The sequence below is a fragment of the Denticeps clupeoides genome, chromosome 8 (assembly GCF_900700375.1).
Source record: "Denticeps clupeoides chromosome 8, fDenClu1.1, whole genome shotgun sequence".
Taxonomy (NCBI): domain Eukaryota; kingdom Metazoa; phylum Chordata; class Actinopteri; order Clupeiformes; family Denticipitidae; genus Denticeps; species Denticeps clupeoides.
This window is the reverse complement of record NC_041714.1, coordinates 130136-153552: the sequence shown is the minus strand read 5'-3', so window position 1 is coordinate 153552 and position 23417 is coordinate 130136. Positions and strand designations below refer to the sequence as shown.

General features: G+C 39.2%; 1 protein-coding gene and 1 long non-coding RNA gene across 2 annotated transcripts in view; one reads left to right on the top strand and one right to left on the bottom strand.

The window, feature by feature from the left end:
- The first annotated feature begins 19 nt into the window (after positions 1-19).
- Positions 20-22002, top strand: cog2 (component of oligomeric golgi complex 2). Its single transcript, XM_028988945.1, has 18 exons — positions 20-235; positions 643-804; positions 1099-1164; positions 1857-1937; positions 2011-2114; positions 2192-2300; positions 3762-3941; positions 4854-4978; positions 6746-6872; positions 8578-8717; positions 9415-9476; positions 10713-10864; positions 13352-13534; positions 13727-13799; positions 14389-14531; positions 14649-14788; positions 15669-15846; positions 21741-22002. The coding sequence occupies exons 1-18, from the start codon at positions 179-181 to the stop codon at positions 21834-21836; spliced, it is 2178 nt and encodes a 725-aa protein (XP_028844778.1). The 5' UTR covers positions 20-178; the 3' UTR covers positions 21837-22002.
- LOC114795545 (uncharacterized) overlaps positions 10623-23417 on the bottom strand; it is a 30819-nt gene continuing 18024 nt past the window's right edge. Inside the window, exon 3 of the long non-coding RNA XR_003750530.1 lies at positions 10623-10911. This is a non-coding gene — a long non-coding RNA (uncharacterized LOC114795545). The remainder of the gene's footprint in view (positions 10912-23417) is intronic.

Below are 23417 nucleotides of genomic sequence, written 5' to 3'. Positions count from 1 at the left end.
CCGTAGGGGGCGACATTAGCTCTCCCATGTCCACGCCACTGCTGACATGTTTGCGGAAGTAACGAGTCAATATCCTTTAGCCGTATCATGGAGAAATGAAGTAGCATATGTCAACCCTCAAACGTTGCACGGCACTTTATCCGTTTTATTTAATGCTACGAATATTTACTAAACCGAGATGAATCTTCCTAAGGGTCCGGACTCACTCTGCTTTGACAAAGACGAGTTTATGAAGGTAAGACAACAGAGTTATCTTAGCAGTAGTGCTTTCCATAAGAGCTTAACTCTGACATAAAGGATGCAGCAAGTATGAGGTACAGGAGGATCCTGACACAACACTAACATCCGGAAAGGGAATCTTTAAAAAAGGGTTTTCGAACGCTGGTCACGTGACGTTTTCCTCGCGTTGTATTTTTTCTGGGCATTTGGTTTGAGTAGAGTTGTGTTAGCATTCCATTACTGACTCCTGTTTCAGTTGAACAGATTGGCTTACCTCACCTTTTTATATTTTTTAATTTAATTAATAATCTACAATAAAACACTGACAGCATCACAAACTTTAAAACAACCCCAGTGCACTGTTTGAGAGAAACATATGTACCTGTATATGAGTTTTTATCACAAGTGTTCTGTTTTGCCCAGGATGACTTTGACGTGGACCGCTTCGTGTCTGAGTGCAGAAAGCGTGTGCAGCTGGAGGAGCTGCGTGAAGACCTGGAGCTGTACTACAAGCTCCTGAAGACGGCCATGGTAGAACTCATCAACAAAGACTACGCCGACTTCGTCAACCTCTCCACCAACCTAGTCAGTTATCACTTACTTTCAGACTATAAAGGAAATTATCTTCATGACATGACATGACATTACATTTACATTTACAGCATTTATCAGATGCCCTTATCCAGAGCAACTTACAATCAGTAGATACAGGGACAGTCCCTGGCATTTAGTCTTAAGGACCAGGTTGAGAAGTAGTTCTGGTACCAGATGTTGTACCTTAATTTTTTTTTAGTAGAGAACGCATTCAGATGTACAGTCTAGTTTTGTTAATGAATGATTTTATTCATTTTTCATGATTTTCTGTGTTTTGTTCTGTAGGTTGGGATGGACAAGTCTCTTAAACAGCTCTCTGTTCCTCTGGGACAACTACGTGAGGAAGTGCTGGTACTGTCATTACTTTTGATCATTGGACTAAGCATGTTCAATATGTGCAAACTGCATTTATTGGCTTCACACAGAGAGCAGAGGGAAAATTTGAGGGGGCAGTGAATATTAAAATGAATCATTTCAGTCCCTTAAGTTATTATGGCAATTTTTGTACTATTGCTGTTATGGCACAGTTTGTTTTTACCTCACTATAATAAGGCATTGCAAGTGTATAGCCTATACAAAGAATACAAAGATACTCATATAAAGACTAATAAAAACTATGAAAATAACCTTTACAACTGAGAAGGGTTGATTGTCTATATCAGTGAATTCCATCATCTTTTGTGAAATGCCTATATAACCTTGGCACAATCACTGGAAAACCTTAGCACATTTGCCCTTGTGAAAGGACTGCCTTGATGTTGCCGGATTGTGTTGTTTTCTTTCTAATATTTTTGGAGATATTTCTTCTTATAGCGCTTACAATAAGTAATGGCAGTTGTCACGTAATTTAGGCAGTTTTGTCTCTGTCTTTGGCACGTAATGCGTGATTTTGTGCTGAAATTACTATCTGGCATCACTGCTCACATCTGACACACATTTGCACACTTTTTATTTGTTTGATCCCACTCACATTAAAGCTATGACCTAATATATGGGGCTCTTTGTTTAGCTGTATTAAAATTGTTAATGTTTCTCTGCAACAGAGTCTGAGGACATCAGTAAATGAAGTTATTGAAGCCTTGGACACCCAGCTATGCAAGCAAGATGACATTCAGAAAAAAAAGGTATGTTATTTTGCAGTTGTGCACAAAATGTAATCAGTGTTAAGATTGAGTTCTTTTGAATCCTTTGCACAAGATGTGTGTTATGAGGCTCATTCAAGTTGTGCGATCGGTGGAGAAAATAGAAAAGATCCTTCATTCCCAGAACTCCAAGGATTCTACTTCACTAGAAATAAACAGGTCAGTTGTTTGCTTGACTAGTTCCTGTTAAAACAGTATTTGTTGACATTTAAAGAAATCCTAGTTTTATTTTAAAGCCCACTCCTCGCGGGGCAGATCCTGGAACGGATTGCTACAGAGTTCAACCAGCTCCAATTCCATGCAGTTCAAAGTAAAGGCATGCCACTTCTGGATAAAGTGCGACCTGTAAGTACCCCTCAGAGTGTTTATGCACCCTACATGCACATATTTTCATACTATACATACTCACATCTTAAGTGTGAAAATATGCAGTGTGTATGACTGAGATTCATAGGTTCATGCAAAAGTACATATACCGCATGCATTCATTAAAGGATTCAGACTACATAAAATTTTAAACCATTTGTCATGTTGTAGCCTTGTATTAATTAATTTCCTCCTAAATCTACACTCAGAACACCATAATGACAGCACAAACACAGAAGTCTGGAATTATTTACAAATGTATTTTAAAAAACAAAACAAACTAAAATATAAAATGGACGCATATTCAAATAAATAAATAAATAAAATGAAGTGATTGTCACATGTGATACAGCACAGCACACGGTGCACACAGTGAAATTTGTCCTCTGCATTTAACCCATCACCCTGAGTGAGCAGTGGGCAGCCATGACCGGAACCTGGGGAGCAGTGTGTGGGGACGGTGCTTTGCTCAGTGGCACCTTGGTGGATCGGGATTCGAACCGGCAACCTTCTGATTACGGGGCCGCTTCCTTAACCGCTAGGTCACCACTGCCCCTATTCATACCCTTTTGCTCTGTGAGTGAATAATACCATGAGTCATCTTTGAAATTATGCATTAAGTTTTTTTTAACTGGTTTTGTCAGGGTTCCACTCCTGTGTTTTGTGTGTTCAGGTTCCTAGTTCCATTGTGTTGAAATGTGAATCTTTGGTCCAGTCTGAGGTCCTGAGCAGTCTGGTCTACGTTTTCATCCAGGTCAACTATGACCAGTTGCCCAGTCCCTGCAGCATGATGCTGTCACCTCCACTGCTTCACTCTTGGGATGGTATTAAGTGGAGTTGTCTTCTCCCATTTAAGGATTATGGAGGCCACTCTGCTCTAACTGCAGCAGAAATTGTTTTGTAGCATTGTCCAGATCTGTGCCTTGCCACAATCCTGTATCTGAGCTCTTCAGGTAGTTTCTTCAACCTCATGGCTGAGTAATTTAATAAATATATGTGTAACAGAGCTGGAATTCAATCATGGCAATCAACCATCTCAAACATGATCAAGAGAAATGCTCATCAACTGGGTAAAATTAGTCAGTGTCAGGTCTAAATATTTATTTCCATGTTATATTCCAGATTTTTTTTTTTTTGTAAATTTGCAAACAACTTGAAGTTGTCATTATGGGGTACTGAGTGTAGATTAATGAGTAAGAACAATTAATTTACATTTTAGCATAAGGCTGCATTATGGAAAATGTTGGAGCTTGCATATTGCATTTGAATACTTTCTGAATACACTTTATAGCAAGCCATCAAACAAGTGTATCAACCATACATATATACCATAGTATACATATACATTTTAGTATTGCATTTGTAAGTAAATAAAAGCACCTTTTTATAAAGTTCACACACAAGATTTTCCAATTGATGTATCACATGGTTGTGCTCCAGAGAATTGCAGGCATTACTGCAATGCTTCAACAGTCATTAGAGGGACTCCTCATCCAAGGCCTACAGACGTCTAACGTGGATATTGTACGGCATTGCCTTCGTACCTATGCCACCATCGACAAGACCAGGGATGCTGAGTTACTTGTGGGTCAAGTCATGATCAAGCCCTACATGGATGAGGTATTCTACCCTTATGTATTCTCCAAATACCATGTTTTGTTAGGTTCATATCTGGGCTTTTTAAAAACAATCCGAAGACATTATGTAACAGATTCAATCATGTTAGTTAAATCTAAGTATTCTGTATAATCTTATTTGTGTGTTTGTATACAGTACAGGCCTAAAGTTTGGACACACCTTCTCATTCAATGTGTTTTCTTTATTTTCATGACCATTTACATTGGTAGATTCTCACCAAAGGCATCAAAACTATGAATGAATACATGTGGAGTTATGTACTTAACAAAAAAAGGTGAAATAAGTGAAAAATTGTTTTATACTCTAGTTTCTTTCCAAATAGCTACCCTTTGCTCTGATTACTGCTTTTCACACTGTTTGCTTTCTCTCAATGAGCCTCAAGAGGTCGTCACTGGAAATGGTTTTCCAACAGTCTTGAAGGAGTTCCCAGAGGTGTTTAGCACTTGTTGGTCCCTTTGCCTTCAATGTGTTCACTCTGCGGTCCAGCTCACCCCAAACATTCATTTATAGGTTTGATGCCTTCAGTGAGAATCTACCAATGTAAATGGTCATGAAAGTAAAGAAAACACATTGAATGAGAAGGTGTGTCCAAACGTTTGGCCTGTACTCTGTGTGTGTGTGTGTGTGTGTGTGTGTGTGTGTGTGTGTGTGTGTGTGTGTGTGTGTGTGTGTGTGTGTGTGTGTGTGTGTGTGTGTGTGTGTATATATATTTGGTCAAGTCATGCACAACATAACGCAATACAGTTTTCTTGCTGGCTGCAAACAGAATTTTGTCAGGTATTTGTCATGTTCTTTTGAGCTGGTATGTTGCCTAGATAGACAACATATTGATATTGATAGATATCCCAAAATATTATGAATTTCCACAGTTCAGTCTCATTTTTTGTCTACCAGATCATAGGTGAACATTTTGTGAAATCCAGCTCCAGTAGCCTGCAGATGATGTGTGTCAAGCTGCTGGAATTTGTTCCACACCATTTCAGATTGCTGAGGGAGGTGACTGGTGGGGCCATTTCCAGGTTTGCTCCCCTAAACTACATGTGCTACATTTGATATGAATGTGTTACAAATGTAGGGATGTGATAGAAGAACTGAGTGTTGGTCTGATCCAACTCTGTAAACTAATGAGCTCCTCCCAGCAAAAGTCTACAGATGGAGAACAATATTGCATTAATGCTCAGAGAGCAACAGGATAATATATCTGTGAAGTCTTTTGTCTCTTTAGCCATTGTGCATTTATGCATTGCCATTGTTTGATAAGGAAATAAGGACATTCAGAGGATATTCGGCAATAAACTGTTAAGGTTTGTCATTGTTTGACAGGGTTTTTTTTTGTTGCATTAAAGTTAGATAAGTAGTGGTTTTGCTTGTATTGGTGCCCCAGATATTTGCACGGTACTGCATAGAGCACACACCCGTAAAAACACACACAAAAAATTAAAGGCAAAAACCTAAAGGCCTGGGAATTTTAAACAGAGTTTAAGAAGAAAGTTAGTGGGCAGTATTGGCCTAACGGGTAAAGAAGTGGACCTGTAATTGGAAGGTTGCGGGTTCAAATCCCAAACCACTAAGTTGTCATTAAGGTCCACTTGAGTAAGCAACTAAACAAGACCAGGGATGCAGAGGTGCTTGCGGGCTACATTCTACCATCTTCTATTCTCCAGTAGCCGTGTTTTTTAGGTTCATATGTGGGCTAGTGTTTGTTTTTAATCCTGTAAATTACATTAAGTTTGTGTGATGTGTGTGAGTTTTTTTTAATGTATAAATTATGTAACAGAATCAAGAATGTTAACTAAAAGAAACTTAGGTACTGAGTATAATATTTTATATATTTGTTTATTATTTGTTAGCATTTTTTTTTTTTTTTTTTTTTATTACAAATGTTGTTTATTATTACAAATTACAACTTTTTTGTACTGTCCCCACACACTGCTCCCTGGGCACCTTTCATAGCTGCCCACTGCTAACTAAGGGTGATAGTTAAATGCCAATGACACATTTTATTGTGTGCACCATGTGTGCACAATTCTGTGAACTAAGGGACATCATTATGAAAAAAAAAAAACAAGAAAATTTAAACCAAGAAAGGAATGTTAATTTGAGATTAATGAGATTATAAACACTCAATTTGTTTATCTCAGACAAACAATCAGCAAGTGTAGACAGTGCATCTGATGAATGTATAATTAACAATCAGAATAAAAGCAGATCATTATAAAACTTAAAGTTAGAGTGCTGCAGACAAAGATCAGATAGCTGTAAAGATTACAGCTGTAAATGCATCTTTTTCCAGTATCATGTTATTAAAAGCTAATTTTCAAATTATTACTGAATGTTTTTTTTTTACTTTTCATTTGATATAGTATATTTGACTTACACAACTGAATAGTTTAAATATGAGTGATCTGTGATAATCAAGTGATGCAAGGTTTGTGACAGCATCTTTGGAAAATTTGTAGCTACAGATTGGCAGAATGTCTTAAGTGCTATGTGTTACAATTAATTTAAACACATAAAAATAATTGTAACGGCTTTGCAGAATAGGTTTGCATGCAGCAAATTGGCACAAAAATACAATAGACAATGCTGTATTAAAAAAAAAAAAAATCTTTTTATGAAATGATTCACTAAATACCTCCCCAACATTCTCACATAATGAAAAGGTTTGAGTAGTGTTTCATACTTCAAACTAACCCACAACAAGAGGTTCTTGTCTCATAGAGTTGTAATTCATTTGAGCTGTTGCTGTTCTTGACTCTTATTTTCACTGATTTTGTCTTTTCCAGTGACAAGGCAGACATTGTCCCAGGCTATGACTTCCTAGTGAACTCTGTATGGCCTGAAATTATAAAGGGCATTGAGGAAAGGATCCCCTCCCTCTTCAATCCTGGCAATCCTGATGCATTTTATGAGGTGAGGATGAACATAAAACTACAGTCAGATGAGAAGAGACTGTGTACTCTGATTGCTATATGATTTTTTCTCTGTCCAGTCTTTAATTCAGTATGGGCACTGTGTGATTTATCCCCAACAAGCTGAACTTGTATGCTAGTACAGTATTCTGTTTTTAAAACCCCAAGGAAGTATGAGCATGCTGCTAGAGGACAGACCACAAAACTGAAGTCATATGCCTTGTACAGGTTTAATGACTGCTGTTTGCCATGTACAGTGGTTATGGAAATGTATTCAGACCCCCTTAAATTTAGTTTTTTGTTAAATTGCAGCTATTTGCTAAATTTCTATATGTTTTTCCTCACACAACACCCCATATTGACAGAAAACACAGAATTGCTGACATTTCTGCAGATTTATTAACAAAGTAAAACTGAAATATCACATGGCCCTTTGCTGTGACACTCATATATTTAACCATTTCTGGTAATTTCTTCTGATAATCCTGATCTTTTGATTCTTCTGATCATACTGATTGGACTTGATTAGGAAAGCAACACACCTGTCTATATAAGACCTTACAGCAACAATGCATGTCAGACCTCCATAATCCTTAAATGGAAGACCTTTGGGACGACCAGAACCCTGACTGACTCAAACTGAGAAGAGTCTTGGTGAGAGAGGTAAAGAACAACCCAAAGATCAATGTGACTGAGCTCCATAGATGCAGTCGGGAGATGGAAGAAAGTTGTAGAAAGTCAATCATCACTGCAGCCCTCCACCAGTCTGGGCTTTATGGCAGAGTGGTCCAACAAAGCCTCTTCTCAGTGCAAACACATGAAAGCTAAAAACACCTGAAGGGCTCCAAGATGGTGAGAAATACGATTCTCTGGTCTGATGAGACAAATAACTTTTTGGCTTTAATTCTAAGCTGTACGTGTGGAGAAACCAGGCACTGCTTTGGGGGTGTTTTGTAACTGGAGTGACAGGACGACTGGTTGCATCCGAGGGAAAGATGAATGCGGCCAAGTACAGGGATATCCTTATTGAAAATCTTCTCCAGAGCGCTCAGGACCTCAGACTGGGTGAAGGTTTACCTTCCAACAAGACAATGTTCAAAACTAAAATAATGAAGGAGTAGCTTCACAACAACTCTGTGACTGTTCTTGAATGGTCCAGCCAGGGCCATGATTTAAACTTAATTGAGCAAAAATGGCTGTCCACCAATGTTTACCATCCAACCTGCCAGAACTGGAGAGGGTCAGCAAGGAGGAATGGCAGAAGAACCCAAAATCCAGGTGTGAATAACTTGTTGCATCTTTCCCAAAAAGATTCATGGCTTCTACTCAATACTGAGCAAAGGGTCTGAATACTTAACCATGTGATTTTAGTTTTTTTTGTTAATAAATCTGCAAAAATGTCAACAATTCTGTGGTTTTCTGTCAATATGGTTTGTACATTAAGGAGAAAAAAGGAAGGTTGATTTTAGCAAATGGCTGCGATTTAAAAAAAAAAAAAAAAAAATTAAGGGGTAATTGTATATTTGTCCCTGGACAGCATACACATAAGAGGAAATTTGCTGTAGTTACATCGCTTCTCTGCATGGTCCCTTGTGTGTATTGCATCTTGTGCACCTTTGGGTTACATCAATAAAAGTAATGATATGCCTGGCCTTCAGGACTAGACTTCTTAAATATTAAAATGCCTGTGTTGTCACTCCTTTCAGAGGTATGCAATCAGCATGGACTTTGTGAGGAGGTTTGAGTGGCAGTGTGGCTCCCAGGCCAGTGTAAAGCGGCTGCGTGCCCACCCCTCGTACCAGAGCTTCCACAACAAATGGAACCTGCCTGTCTACTTCCAGCTCCGGTGAGTTTGGTCTGTTCACCCAGAGCCTTCAATGAGCAATGAGCTTTTGGCTTGTGCATTTGAACCACATGTTGCACTACTTTTGTGCACAGCTCATACATGTGTTGGAAAAAACAACATTAAAAGAACAAATGTCTTTTGCTAAAACTTGTATGACTGGCCAAAAATGTATGACTAAACCATACTAACTTGGATAAGGCTAAAGACTATTCCTAATGACTGTGCAGTTTTCAGCTGTAATTTTCTTTTTCTTTTTTTTTTTTTTTTTTTAAATTAAACTATGATTAGGCTTACTCTAAAATAATGGTAAAATTAACCGAAAAAAGGTGTCACCAAGAAGCTGACATTAAATTAATATCTGATTTTTTTTTTTTTTTTTTAATGGCACAAAAGGAAAATGGACATCATTATTGGCTACTGACTAAATTGGTATTTTTATTGATATCAGTCAAGATTTTTACAATCAGCTCATTTGTATTAGGGGTTGATATGAACAGGTCTGCAGGAAGATGTTTGTTACTGAATGTCACTTTTTTTATTTTATTTTAATTATCTATTTTTTCAAATGGAATGCTATTCATATTACGTAATCTTCCAGCACTGATTTTAATCAAATGTAAGCTAGAGAATTGGATGATATTTGGGGTTCGGTATTATGAGAGTAATGTGCATGAATTCCATTTCCTCTTTTATGTAGATACAAGGAGATTGCAGGAAGCCTTGAGACTGCCATTGCTGATGGGCTTGAAGCAGCTCCAGGTTAGTGTGTGAACATTAGCATTAATTCGGTGGGGCTTTGGATGAATGGTTTGTCAGATGTTACGTTTTTTATTCTCGCTGATTTCCTTAAATTCAATTTAAAACAACTAAATAAAAAAGATGTTTCATATCTATGTGTGCATGCAACAAGCGTCAAAAACATATAGTAGAAACAGTGTATTAATGGGCTTTAACAGACCTATACAGAAGACACCCCCAAACATTGACTCTTTCTGAAGGCAACCTGGAATAATTCTGAGAAGGGACCCTCTTCTAGTATAGAGTGATTATGCAACATGTAGTCCAGTGTCATTATTAAATGGACCATAAAAAGATATTATTCCATGTTCTACTATCAAATCCTCTAGTTGGTGAATTGGAGTTTAGTTGAGTCTGAGTATCCAAGCCTCTCTAGCTCAGTCACTGGGGGTCCCATTTGTTTAGCTGACCCTCTGGTCCATCTCACACTTAGCGGCAGTGTCCATAGCAGCTTGTAAATTACATTTATGCTATTTGTTTTTTAAACTGTGTTATTACTCTAAAACACCTGGATAGTGCAGCAGTGTGGCCTAGCCTAGGTGAATGTTCATATATCATATTGAGGAAAGGAACCTTAGCCAAATGTTTTACTGAATAAACACTCATTTAAACAGAATTTATTCATGGTACCATTAAAAAAAGTCTTATAAGCATATTGCTGGTTACAGATGTGATTGTGTGAGGGACAGTGAATCAAGGTGATTGAGTCTCTGTAGCTCTTGCTTCATACCAAGGTACTTATACTAAAATGTTCACTCAATGTGGTGCCTAAACTCACTGTATAGGCAAGTATCACATGATTTCTTCATCTGCAACCTCCAGTCTGATAGGGCTGTGTTGAAATGCTGCTTTTAATCTTTTCCAAGCAGTGATCAGATTGCTTCTTCTGGGTCTTCGTAGATGCTACAGCATGACACTTTTCTTCTGATGTGCAAGCAGAGGTAGCATAAGCAGCTTGAGTTAAGTGGAAGAGACCAAAGGCCAGGCTATGTAGTGAGAAGAAAGAAATAGTTAATCAAAAAGAGAAAGGGGACAGAATGGCACATGATACCAGCGGTAATTTTGAGTTATTGGTGTACAAATCTCAGTATACAGTTTAGGGGTCTGAAAAACAGGTGTAATGTGAACAAACTGTTGTTTACATAGAAATGTATTTTGTTTGATGCTGAGTAATTTTATCCTTGGTCTCTTTTACAGCTGGAAGTTTGTACCACCTGCAGATTACCCAGGTTTTATGGGGGTGTTTGTGCCATTGCTGGGCAGACGGGGTTTATCTGCCCCCACTGGCACATCGCTTCTGGAAACTTACACTGCAGCTGCTGTCCCGCTATGCCAATTTCCTTACTGAGGTCAGTCCTCCAGTCTCATTGCCTGACTTGATATGGTTGCTCATCACCTGAAAGCATTTTTATACAGAATTAGACTTTAAAATGCAATCATTATATTAGGGCTGGGTATGATTGTGAAAAAATTCAGCTTGATAAAATGGCAGAAGTTAGCCTCTTTTGTGTGTGGCTTTACATTAAGTTATGTACATTACATAATGACAACATGAAAAATGTTTACTTGAGGTTTTGGCAATTTTTTTAAAAATAAAAAACTGAGAAATCACATATATATACGTAAGTATTCACAGCCTTTGCCATGAAGCTCAAAATTGAGCTCAGGTGAATTTTGTTTCCCCTGATCATGAGATGTTTCTGCAACTTACACTACTCACAAGTTAGTGATATTGTGAGAGACTTTGTGGATGTCATACATACCTTGTTTGTTTCACTTCAGACATTTAGGCAATTGTATTGGGGTGATATGCAATGGTCTCATTGTGTACAATTGTGCCTTATATTGGGGCCAATACCAAGACAAGCTTTCAAAATGTGGCATCAATTTCAACATTTCGTGGGTATATAAAGCTGGTATTGTCAGTAAGTCATCCCAAGTTCATCATTCAAACCACCATCAACACACAATGTCACTTTACAACGTCACTTGACAGCGTCACCTGGCCATGGCGCACAATCGTTTGGTGGCAGGCAGTTAGAAGTGGCTCATGAATTTGGTGTATCTCAAAGTGTGTACAGAATCTACAACAAGAGTGAATTAAAAAGATTGTATTCATAGTTGGGGGTCCTAATGAACCATAACTGTTCACTTCATCGATGGTAACTTGAAAGCACGTTGTAAGTCGCTCTGGATAAGGGCGTCTGCCAAATGCCTTAAATGTAAATTAATCAAGACAGAGAACTACTGGCAAAGTTCATGACAGATCCAGGCATGGCGCCCCGCGTGTGACAGACCGTTATGACCTAAGGACCTATGCATAACATTGTTATGCAACTGCCACACAACTGCAGGCCCGTTTACGAGATGCAAGGGGTACTAGGGTTACCAGACAACATTTGCAGTGGGCACAAGACCATGTGACCTAGACAATGCAGCAGCGGTCTACAGTCATGTTCACTGATGAGTGTCGCATCAGAGTTGCTGAAGAAGGCGAGGTGAGCGAAATGGTCCCCAGGTTTTGCATTGGTGGAGGATGCGCAACAGTCTGGACAGGCATCACCAGTCAGCGCAAAACAGATTTGGTTATTGTACATGGCTCAGTCACTGCACATTCTTACCTCAGAGACATCATAGAGCCCACCATCATCCCCAATTCTGCCAGCACACCCCTAACTTTTCTGTTCATGGATGATAATGCTCCATCACATCTTGGCAGAATTGTCACAGCTCGCCTTCAGGAAGTTGGAGTGCCTCATATGGTATGGCCATCAATGTCCCATGACCTGAACCCTGAACCCCATAGAGCATGTCTGGGACCAGAGACACATACAATATTCTTTGGTCTTTGGTGTGAATGCCAGGCGTCACATTTGGAGGAAACCGTGCACTGCACATGACCAGGCCAATACCATCCTAACCGTGTGCAGAGACATCTTGGGGAAAAAAACCTGCTCCAGACCACTCTTGAACTAGGGTGACTGTTTATCTTTCAGTAGGACAACAACCCTAAGCACACTGCCAAGCTATCAGAAGGAGTGGCTTCAGGATAAATGTGAATGTCCTTGAGTGGCCCCGCTAGAGCCCAGGTTTGAATTTGTTTGAACATCACACAATGAGCGCTATTAAAATCCTCTGCAAGGTGGAATGGGCGAAAAAGGATAGGTGTGCCAGGATTGTGCCATCATTTTCAAAAGATTTGAGGCTGTAATTGAAGCCAAAGGAGAATCAACAAAGTATGTTATGCTCCTTGTAAGTTGCTTTGGATAAAAGCGTCTGCCAAGTAAAGTATTGAGCAAAGGCTGTGACTAACTATGTATATGTGATTTCTCAGGTTTTTTGTTTTTTATAGTTAAACAGGCATTATGTTTAACTTCTTGAGGAGTTTATGATTACTTTGAGAACCGATAAATGTTGTTTTGGAGCATCATGAGCCTGAGGCTGAATTTGAGCACGCTGAATAATATTAACATTTTTTTGTTCTTTAATTTTTTACTATGAATTTATTGCCATTGGAAATTATACACTGAAATTATTTACAGCAAAAATGTAGAAGCAAAATATTCAGAATCATTGTTTAAATACCAAAAGAAAACCAAAAGGACAGTGAAATGTTAATAAAGTGTTTAATATCTGTGGTGTCTTCAGTTTCAGTCTGGCAAGATCAGAAAAAAAAATTGATAAAAATAGAATCGTTAAATATGGGAAAGTATGTTGTGATCTGTTTTTTTTTTTTTTTTTTTTGCCATATCGCCCAGCCCTGCATTGTGAGTATGGGTTAGGTGTTGCGTTGGTCTAAAATGTCTGTATGAAGTCTAGTGTGGCTTTCTCTACAGGCACTGACTAAAACCCCTTCCTCTGAGGCTCCCAAAGATCCTACGCGGCCATTGACAAGCTCCGCCTCCTCAACCTCCAGCCGCACCTCACAGGATGCTGATAGTGAAAGTGGAGGCCCTACAGCCCTCTCCACTAAACAGCTGGTGTTTATAGCAGCCGACATGGATAAACTACAGGAGCAGGTGCTTTAATCTGCCCACATGTACCGAAAAGCATCCTTACTTCTAAGCAATAACAGTTAAGATCATGCAGATCTTGTTGCTTTCTTTAATGTTGCACAACGTATGAGGGATTTGCATGCATCAAAATGAACCATAAATTTACACCATAACTCTTGAAAAGTGTAATTGTAATTCATTCTTTCATTCTCATAGATTCCAGAAATTAAAGCAGTGATCACAGGGAGACTAGAAGCCATCGGATTTAAAAACTTTGCCATTGTTTCAGGTAAGCTAAAAATGTTTAGGGCCATTTAGAAATTCCCTTAGGTTTCAATAGACAAAAAATACAAAAAGAATAATAAGTAATTGACAAAGTTTGAAATACTGATTTAGTTGAACCCACATTTATTATGCAGTATGTGAGACACTAGTATTGCTTCCTTGAGTGTAACTATTTTCAGCTTTACAAAAAAAAATAAAAACCATGAATCACTCTTTTAAATGGACACTTATGTTCATTCATAGTTTTGATGCCTTCATTGAGAATATTCAATGTAAATGGTCATGATGAGAAGGGGTGTCCAAACTTTTGGCCTGTACTGTATTTTATGTCTTTTTACTCCACTATCGTTTCCCATTCAAAAAAGCAAATTTCCATACAGTAGTGCACATTTCAAAATTTCTAAAAATAAAATTGATCATACAAGCAGAATACATTTAAACATCTACCTAAAACTACTGAGCCATTTGGAATGTTTGGAATATTAATCTCCTGTTGTTATTATTAAGATATGCTTAATAATGTCTAATGTTCACATGACCATGCTACAATATAAACATATATTAATGGTGCGTTTGTTTCATTGATCCATCAGAAGCCTTAGAAGATTCTCGAGTCTCCCTGTCCAGCTGTATTCCCACTCTCAACAGCAGAATGACACTACTCCTGACAGAGCGTTGCTTCCGATTCCTAAAAAGTGCCTCAGAAGTCCCACGCCTATACAGACGTACCAACAAGGTCAGCTAATCCATGATTTGATACAAAAGTATATAGGTTTGTCAGTAAAATGAAGAGTTCTGTTGCATAGTTCTGTCTTAAGTAGAAATACAAATGTATGCAATTGTTGCCTGACAGGAGGTGCCCACCAGGGCATCATCTTATATGGACAATGCCTTACGGCCACTACACCAATTAATGAGTGACTGTAAAGACATGGTGAAGACTACCATCATTCAGGACTGGCTACGCAGTACACTTTCTGACTGCACTTACAGGTAGCAGACATGGGCTATGTATATATTGTGATCAACCATAACATTATGATAGTATTGAACAAGTCCTCTTTTTGCCACCAAAACAGCTCTAACCCACTGAGGCATTGCCTCCATTAAAGACCTTGAAAGGTATGCTGTAGGTGTTTCACCTAGCCATTAGTAGATCCTTTCAGTCCTGTTATTTGGGAGGTCTTGCCTCCATGGATCATTCTTTTTTTCTAGCACACACTACAGATGCTCAGTTGAATTGAAATCTGTATGATTTGGAGGCCAAGTCAACATCACAACCCCAAACCATGTTCCTCAAACCAATTCTTTATTATTTGTCGCAGCACATTATCCTGCTGAAATAGAAGTGGCAGTCTTGAGGGAACAGTCAGCAGTGATTTTTAGGAAGGTGGTACATGTCAATGTATATGAGTTTTGAGACGTTTATATTTGCTCATATTTCCTTCATACATCAGTGAGCCTTGGCCACCCAAAGTTCAACACTTTATTTCCTTTATTTCATTTTTGAAATAAAGGAAATAAACCACTGCAGACCAGAAAAAACAAAAAGAGTTTTCGAGATTGTATGACTAGGCCACCTAGGAACTAATACTTGGCCCTTGTCAGACCTCATTATATACTTGCGTTGTCATTTATTTCTGCTCCAAAAGACACAACACTTAACCCTAAGTTGCTTGAGGGGGGGACTATCCCTGTAACCACTGATTGCAAGTCGCTCTGGAAAAGGGCATATTATAAAGGCCTTAAATGTGAAATTGTAATGAGAACCTGTCAATGGTCATAATGTGTTGGCTGATCAGTGTACATTCTTACGTACATACATATAAATGATTCATTGTTAACCAGTGTTCTTGTTTCAACACTGTGATAGGTACTATGAAACCATATCAGATGTGTTGAGTTCAGTCAAGAAGATGGAGGAGAGCTTGAAGAGACTGAAACAAGCCCGAAAGACTACGACCACCAATGTAGGGATCAACGGGGGGCCAAGTGATGACAGCAAGATCCGTCTCCAGCTATCTTTGGATGTGGAATATCTGGGAGAGCAGGTATTATATATCTTTTACTTTCAACTGCTCCTGTTAGCCGATCAACCGTTTCCCACCATCCTCAGCATCTCTCTCACCACACCCAGAGACCTTCCTCTTTTCCTCCTGTCCAGAAGCTCCATCCTAAGCATCCTTCTCCCAACATACTCAGTGTCTCTCTCAGGCTCTCCACGGAATATCCGCTAGAGGTGTGAACCTTTACTGTTCTCACGATTCGATTTGACTACGATTATCAATGCCTCGATATTTATGCATCACAATGCAATCCATACATTTTCTACATGGTCACGTGATATTTTCAAATACAAGTGGTTGTGTCCTGATTTCAGTCCAAATCTCTAAAAAAATCTTAAATCAAGATACATTTACTAGACACATGAAATAGCATAAGAAATTGTCTTGTTTCCTGAAAAAACATCTCAAAATTAAGTGATTGTTTAAAACAAGCAAAATTATCTGCCAATGAGGTAAGAAAACTAATCTTAATGAGATATAATCTCAAACAGAAGTTTTAAGCATCACTTAATTTTTTCATGCCATTTTTCTTGTCTAGTAACCTTGATTTAAGATTTTTTAGATATTTGGACGGGAATCGAGACCAAATTACCAGGTAAGAAAAGCTTTTTTTGCAGTGTAGCTATACATGACAACAGATTGAAAAATGAATGGTCCAAAAAAGGCTAGGGAATAAAAACATGTCTTTAGTCTTTTAATGCAAAGTAACTATAACACCCCTGCTTTACTACTGTTATTAACGCGCTAACGCTAACTTGTCATGCTTGTCAAGCTGGATGACGGGTAAACATTTACATTTACAGCATTTATCAGACACCCTTATCCCGAGCGACTTACAATCAGTAGTTACAGGGACAGTTCCCCTGGAGCAACTTAGGGTTAAGGGTCTTGCTCAGGGACACAATAGGCGAGTGTGTTACCCACTAGGCTACTACCACCCTCCGTCGTCCACGCGGAGACGCAGAGAACAGTCCGAACGCTGTTTCATCCCCCCTCCACACCTGTAGGTGGCGCTGTACGTCCCCGTCTAGTTCTCCTCTGCGGTGAGTTAAACACCAGCACCAGGGACATTACGGGGACAAAAGTAGGATTCTGAAGCGACTTCCCCTGCTGCTGAACTCCCTCTTCCTCCTCAAACACTCCAACATGTTTGCGTTTCAGGTGCTGGATCATTGCCGTGGTGCTCCCATGCTGTGCCATGTCGCTTTTGCATATTTTCGCGCAGATTTCTCTGCCATGTATCTTTCCTCTACCTCCGCTTGTTTTTTTTTTTATTGTTATTTTTGCTCCGCGCTGTCTATGAGGCGCCAAACGCCGAGAGAGACCGAGTGTGTTGAGCGAGAGAGACTGAGTGTGTTCACTCCGCGCTCAAATAAAGTTTTTTTTTTTTAATAATCAAGCGTCGCGCGACATAACGAATCGATTAGGAAATTCGTTGCCAACTCTTTTAGTAATCGATTTTTATCGATTCGTTGTTGCAGCCCTATTAAATATCATTAAAAATTACTAGTAATCCTTGAATTCAAAATAAAAGGTCTTAGCCCAATAAATGCACACCAAATAATAATGCTAACCTCTAAATAATTGTTTTGCATTGTTGTGTATGATATTTGAATTAGCGGAGCTCGATGGCTTCAGAGAGTGGGAGTTAAATGAGGCAAGTATTCAATTTGTCTGTAATAAACTGATTACAGAATGCTGTGCATTTTGGGGTTCACAGCACTGCACAATCACAAAGTCAACTCATGTGATTACATGAGTGCAAAATTATGTGATTTATATTATGAGTACTTGGACTGAAACTACTATATACATTGCTCATCAAAAGAAAGGGAACACAAAAATAAGACATCCTAGATCTGAATGAACGAAATATTCTCATTAAATACTTCGTTCTTTACATAGTTGAATGTGCTGACAACAAAATCAAACAAAAGAATGGATTATGGAAATCAATTTTATCAACCCATGGGGTCTGGATTTGGAAACACACTACAGGCTGATCCAACCTTGATGTAATGTCCTTAAAACAAGTCAAAAGTGGCTTAGTAATGTTTGTGGGCTCCATGTGCCTGTATGACCTCCCTACAATGCCTGGACATGCTCCTGATTGGGTGGTGGATGGTCTCCTGAGGGATCTCCTCCCAGACCTGAACTAAAGCATCCACCAACTCCTGTACGGTCTGACATCTGGTACACATCTGGTGTACCAGATGTGCTCAGTTAGGTTGAGGTCTGGGGAATTGATGTCCATAGCATCAATGCCTTCATCATGCAGGAACTGCTGACCAACTCCAACCACATGAGGTGTAGCATTGTCTTGCATTAGGTAAAACCCAGGGCCAACTGCACCAGCATATGATCTCATAAGGGGTCTGAGGATCTCATCTCGGTACCTAATGAGAGTCAGACCACCTCTGGGGAGCACATGGAGAGTTGTGCGGCCCCCTGAAAGAAATGCCACCCCACACCATTACACTGCCAAATCTCATGCTGGAGGATGTTGCAGGCTGTAGAACATTTACATTTACGAGACAACGTTCTCCACGTAGTCTCCAGGCACATCTGTCATGTGTTCAGTGTAAACCTGTTTTCATTTGTGAAGAGTACATTGTTGTGAATAGTTATTGTTTTTGAGCTGTGTATTATTAGTTTGCCAATTGATTAAACTGAGACCGGCTACTCAGTCTCACTTCAGTCTATTATTCAGTCTATTCAGTCTATTATCCATTCCTGCCTGGAGTCATGGAACGCAGGGTGGAGCTGGAAATTAATTTGTATCATTTCAGTTGGTTCGAGCTTGTGTGATAAATGGGCGGTCAGCAAACACAAATTGCCATTCAAATTCAAATTTTATTTGTCACATACACAGTCATACACGGTATGATGTGCTGTGAAATGCTTTCTGCAACTGCTACAGACCACAGTATTGCAAATGTTGCAAGTAAACAATGAACCAATATGCAAATATTGCAAACATAACCAAGTATTACACTTTTACGTCTTTAACATAAAATATGTGTAACTGGTAGGGTGAAGGTGTGCAAATGAGTTAGTTTTTTACAATGTTTAAAGAAAGAGCAGTAAGGACCTAAAAAGCGCAGAGTCATTTTGTGCAAAGTGATTTTGTGCAAAGTGGTTTCTAAAGTAATTATCCTTTCCGTATGATTTGCTGCTTGTAATTTTTTTCAACGGTATTAAATGTTTTTTGATAATGTTCATCTGATTTGCAGATATCTGCCACCATTGTCAGGTGATGGTGACCATAGATACACCATATACAGTCAGGTCCATAAATATTGGGACATCGACACAATGTTAACATTTTTGGCTCTATACACCACCACAATGGATATCATTAGCTTTTATTTGAGGGTATTTACATCCAAATCAGGTGAACGGTGTAGGAATTACAACAGTTTGCATATGTGCCTCCCACTTGTTAAGGGACCAAAAGTAATGGGGCAATTGGCTTCTCAGCTGTTCCATGGCCAGGTGTGTGTTATTCCCTCATTATCCCAATTACAATGAGCAGATAAAAGGTCCAGAGTTCATTTCAAGTGTGCTATTTGCATTTGGAATCTGTTGCTGTCAACTGTCAAGATGAGATCCAAAAGAGCTATCACTATCAGTGGCTGAAAATCATTAGGCTGAAAAAACAAAAGAAACGTACCAGAGAGATAGCAAAAACATTAGGCGTGGCCAAAACAACAGTTTGGAACATTCTCAAAAAGAAGGAACGCACCGGTGAGCTCAGCAACACTAAAAGACCCGGAAGACCACGGAAAACAACTGTGGTTGATGACCGAAGAATCCTTTCCCTGGTGAAGAAAACACCCTTCACAACAGTTGGACAGATCAAGAACACTCTCCAGGAGGTAGGTGTATCTGTGTCAAAGTCAACAATCAAGAGAAGACTCTACCAGTGTGAATACAGAGGGTTCACCACAAGATCTAAACCATTGGTGAGCCCCCAAAACAGGAAGGCCAGATTAGAGTTTGCCAAACAACATCTAAAAAACCTTCACAGTTCTGAAACAACATCCTATGGACAGATGAGACCAAGATCAACTTGTACCAGAGTGATGGGAAGAGAAGAGTATGGAGACGGAAAGGAACTGCTCATGATCCTAAGCATACCACCTCATCAGTGAAGCACGGTGCTGGAAATGTCATGGCGTGGGCATGTATGGCTGCCAGTGGAACTGGTTCTCTTGTATTTATTGATGATGTGACTGCTGACAAAAGCAGCACTATGAATTCTGAAGTGTTTCGGGCAATATTATCTGCTCACATTCAGCCAAATGCCTCAGAACTCATTGGATGGCGCTTCACAGTGAAGATGGACAATGACCCAAAGCATACTGCAAGAGTTTTTGAAGGGAAAGTGGACTGTTTTGAAATGGCCAAGTCAATCACCTGACCTGAATCCGATTGAGCATGCATTTCACTTGCTGAAGACCAAACTGAAGGGAAAATGCCCCAGGAACAAGCAGGAAATGAAGACTGTTGCAGTAGAGGCCTGGCAGAGCATCACCAGGGATGAAATCCAACGTCTGGTGATGTCTATGTGTTCCAGACTTCAGGCTGTAATTGACTGCAAAGGATTTGCAACCAAGTATTGAAATGTATAAGTTTGATTTATGGTTCTTATTCTGTCCCATTACTTTTGGTCCCTTAACAAGTGGGAGGCACATATGCAAACTGTTGTAATTCCTACACCGTTCACCTGATTTGGATGTAAATACAAGCTAAATAAAAGCTAATAGTCTGCAGTTAAAGCACATCTTGTTAGTTTCATTTGATATCCATTGTGGTGGTGTATAGAGCCAAAAATGTTAACATTGTGTCGATGTCCCAATATTTATGGACCTGACTGTATATATCTGGGGCTAACTCTTGCAGTAAAGCAGTAAAACCGAATACTGTCGTCGGCATTCATTCATTCATTCATTCATTCATTCATTCAGCCTCACACTAGCTGTTTGTCTAATTACGGCACGCAACGCTTGATGAGGACAGAACAATGGCGAATTTAGTGAATGCAGTTAGGGCTGTGTGATATGGCATAAAATGCATATTGCGTTATAAATTTAACCGTAGATGGTTTCATCAATAAATTGTAATTAACTGTTTTTGATAGGGTTACATGTGTCCATAGCAAAGGCACTGAAACAGTAAATTGTATAATACACTTTTTATACTTACATCAACAACAACATCAACAACATTTTATTTCTTATATAGCCCAAAATCACATACAGTATGTCTCAATGGGCTTTGACATGCCCTACAGTTGACACCCCCCACACTTGACCCTTCTGCACACAAGGAAAAACTCCACACAAAAAAAACTCTAGGAGAGAGAAAAAAAGAAAGGAAGAAACCTTGGGAAGGAGTGATACAGATAGGGACCCCCTTCCAGGGTAGAGTGAGCCTGCAAATGGTGTCAGTGCAGGGTTGCTATATCAACATATAGCATAGCCGTATACCAGATAAAACAATATCTGGGCAATTCTACTGAAAATTGACTTTTTATCACACCCATAAGACCTTAAAATTTACTCACACCCTTTATGCCGCACCTCCCAAAACGTAGTGTTGCAACAGGTCTAAAAAATGGTTTATCTTATGTTCAGTTAAACAATCATCCCATTAGTGAAATGATGTCTTCAGTATTGTCTATTTTATAATTGTGGTGTAGCTGGTTCCAATACACAATCACCAGTTTCTATAAAATTATGTAATTGCTTTCATTGCCAATATTTACGGTAAACCAATTTGCCAGTGGGTTTCTACAAGAGTATTTTTTTTATTGTGGATGGAGGTATTTGTAATAGTGTATTTATTGTAATACTTCATCTTATTCTTTTCTGCAGATTGAGAGAATGGGTCTACAGCCCAGTGAAATCACCATGTTCCCCTCCCTCCTTGAGCTGGTCCATGAAGCACGAAACTTGGCATCAACAGAGTGATCAACCCATGTCTTATTGACCAGAATACACTGAGTAACTAAATATGATTAAGACAGAATTATTCTGTTTATGATTAATATGACCTTAATTGAGATAATAAAGGACTTGTTGAAAGTAGTTTTTTTTCTCCCTGTTATGCAATATAATAAAGAATTCCATATGTTAATAGTTGGTCCGTCTATCCAGAGTTCCTTCTCTGGGAAAATGACATTGAATCATTTGTGTTTCAGAAATAAGTTTATAGCCAACAACAACAAAAACATTTATATCTTCTTTAGCCTAAAATTACAGAGTATTTCTGAACAGGATTTAACAGACCATTTACAGTTGACAACCCACAAACTTATAAGGTTTCCAAATTCAAGGATAAATGAGAAAGAAATGGATGAAACCAGTTAGAAAGTGAGCAAGGGACCACAATCCAGTGTACAGTGAGGGTGCAGCAGATGTCAAAGCAGGATTTGTTTTGATTTGTCCAACATGGTGAACTGGAGAAATTATCTGTCCATGTATGAGGGTACTGGACAGTGCAGAGTAGGTTTAAACTAGTCCTCTGTTATGGTCCAGTCACAGTGCATGTCCATTTATAATGAATTGGTCCAAGTTTGCCATGGTGTTTGTGGGTGGCTGGGGTGACCTACTGGTAAAATTCACGACAGCTCAGTGTCAGGACATAGAGTAGCTCAGACAGACATGAGTTTAATTAGGGTGGCTGGAACTGAGTGATTGCAGTGACCGGGGTGTAGAACAAGGCATATGATCTATAAAATTGTGCTCTTGTGGAATTCTTGCCAAAAAACATGTGCCTTTAGCATGGACTTGAATATTGGACTGTCGCGTTCCTAAGTCTAGGACTCTAAGAAACACGACAAGGGTGTGGAGAGGAGGTCCCCTGTTACACACTCAACAAAACCCCCTCTTTATAACAACAACAGTTCGACAAATTCATATTCCCCAGAAAAAGTTAAAAATGTATGTCAATTCAAGGACTTGACGGACACCTCATCAGGAAAAGAAAAGTCATAGGAGGTAGCGACCCGGCTGCTGCTGGGTTGTTGCCCTTCTATGGCCTCACCACGTCTCCTGATGTACTGGCCTGTCTCCTGGTAGAGCTTCCATGCTCTGGACACTATGCTGACAGACAAAAAGAGCTGCACTGCTGGAGACACTTGTGTAGGTTGTAGATTCCGTCTCATGCTACATACCACAAGCATTCAAAGGTGACCAAAACATCAGCCAGAAAGCATAGGAACCGAGAAATGGTCTGTGGTCACCAAATGCAGAACCAATCCTTTATTGGGGATATATTGCTAATTGCCAATAATTTCCACTTGTTGTCTATTCCATCACAAAAGCATGTGAAATTAATTGTCAATGAGTATTGCTTCCTAAGTGGACAGTTTGATTTCACAGAAGTGTGATTGTGTTGTTTAAGTGTTCACTTTTTGGAGCAATATATATTTTTTGGAGCAATATATTTTACGTATTTTACACATGAGGTGGCAGCTTGCTAGGTTGCAGCGTGTCCTGACCGTAGTGCAGTTGTTGTAAAATATATGTGTTGGCGGGAATATGGACACA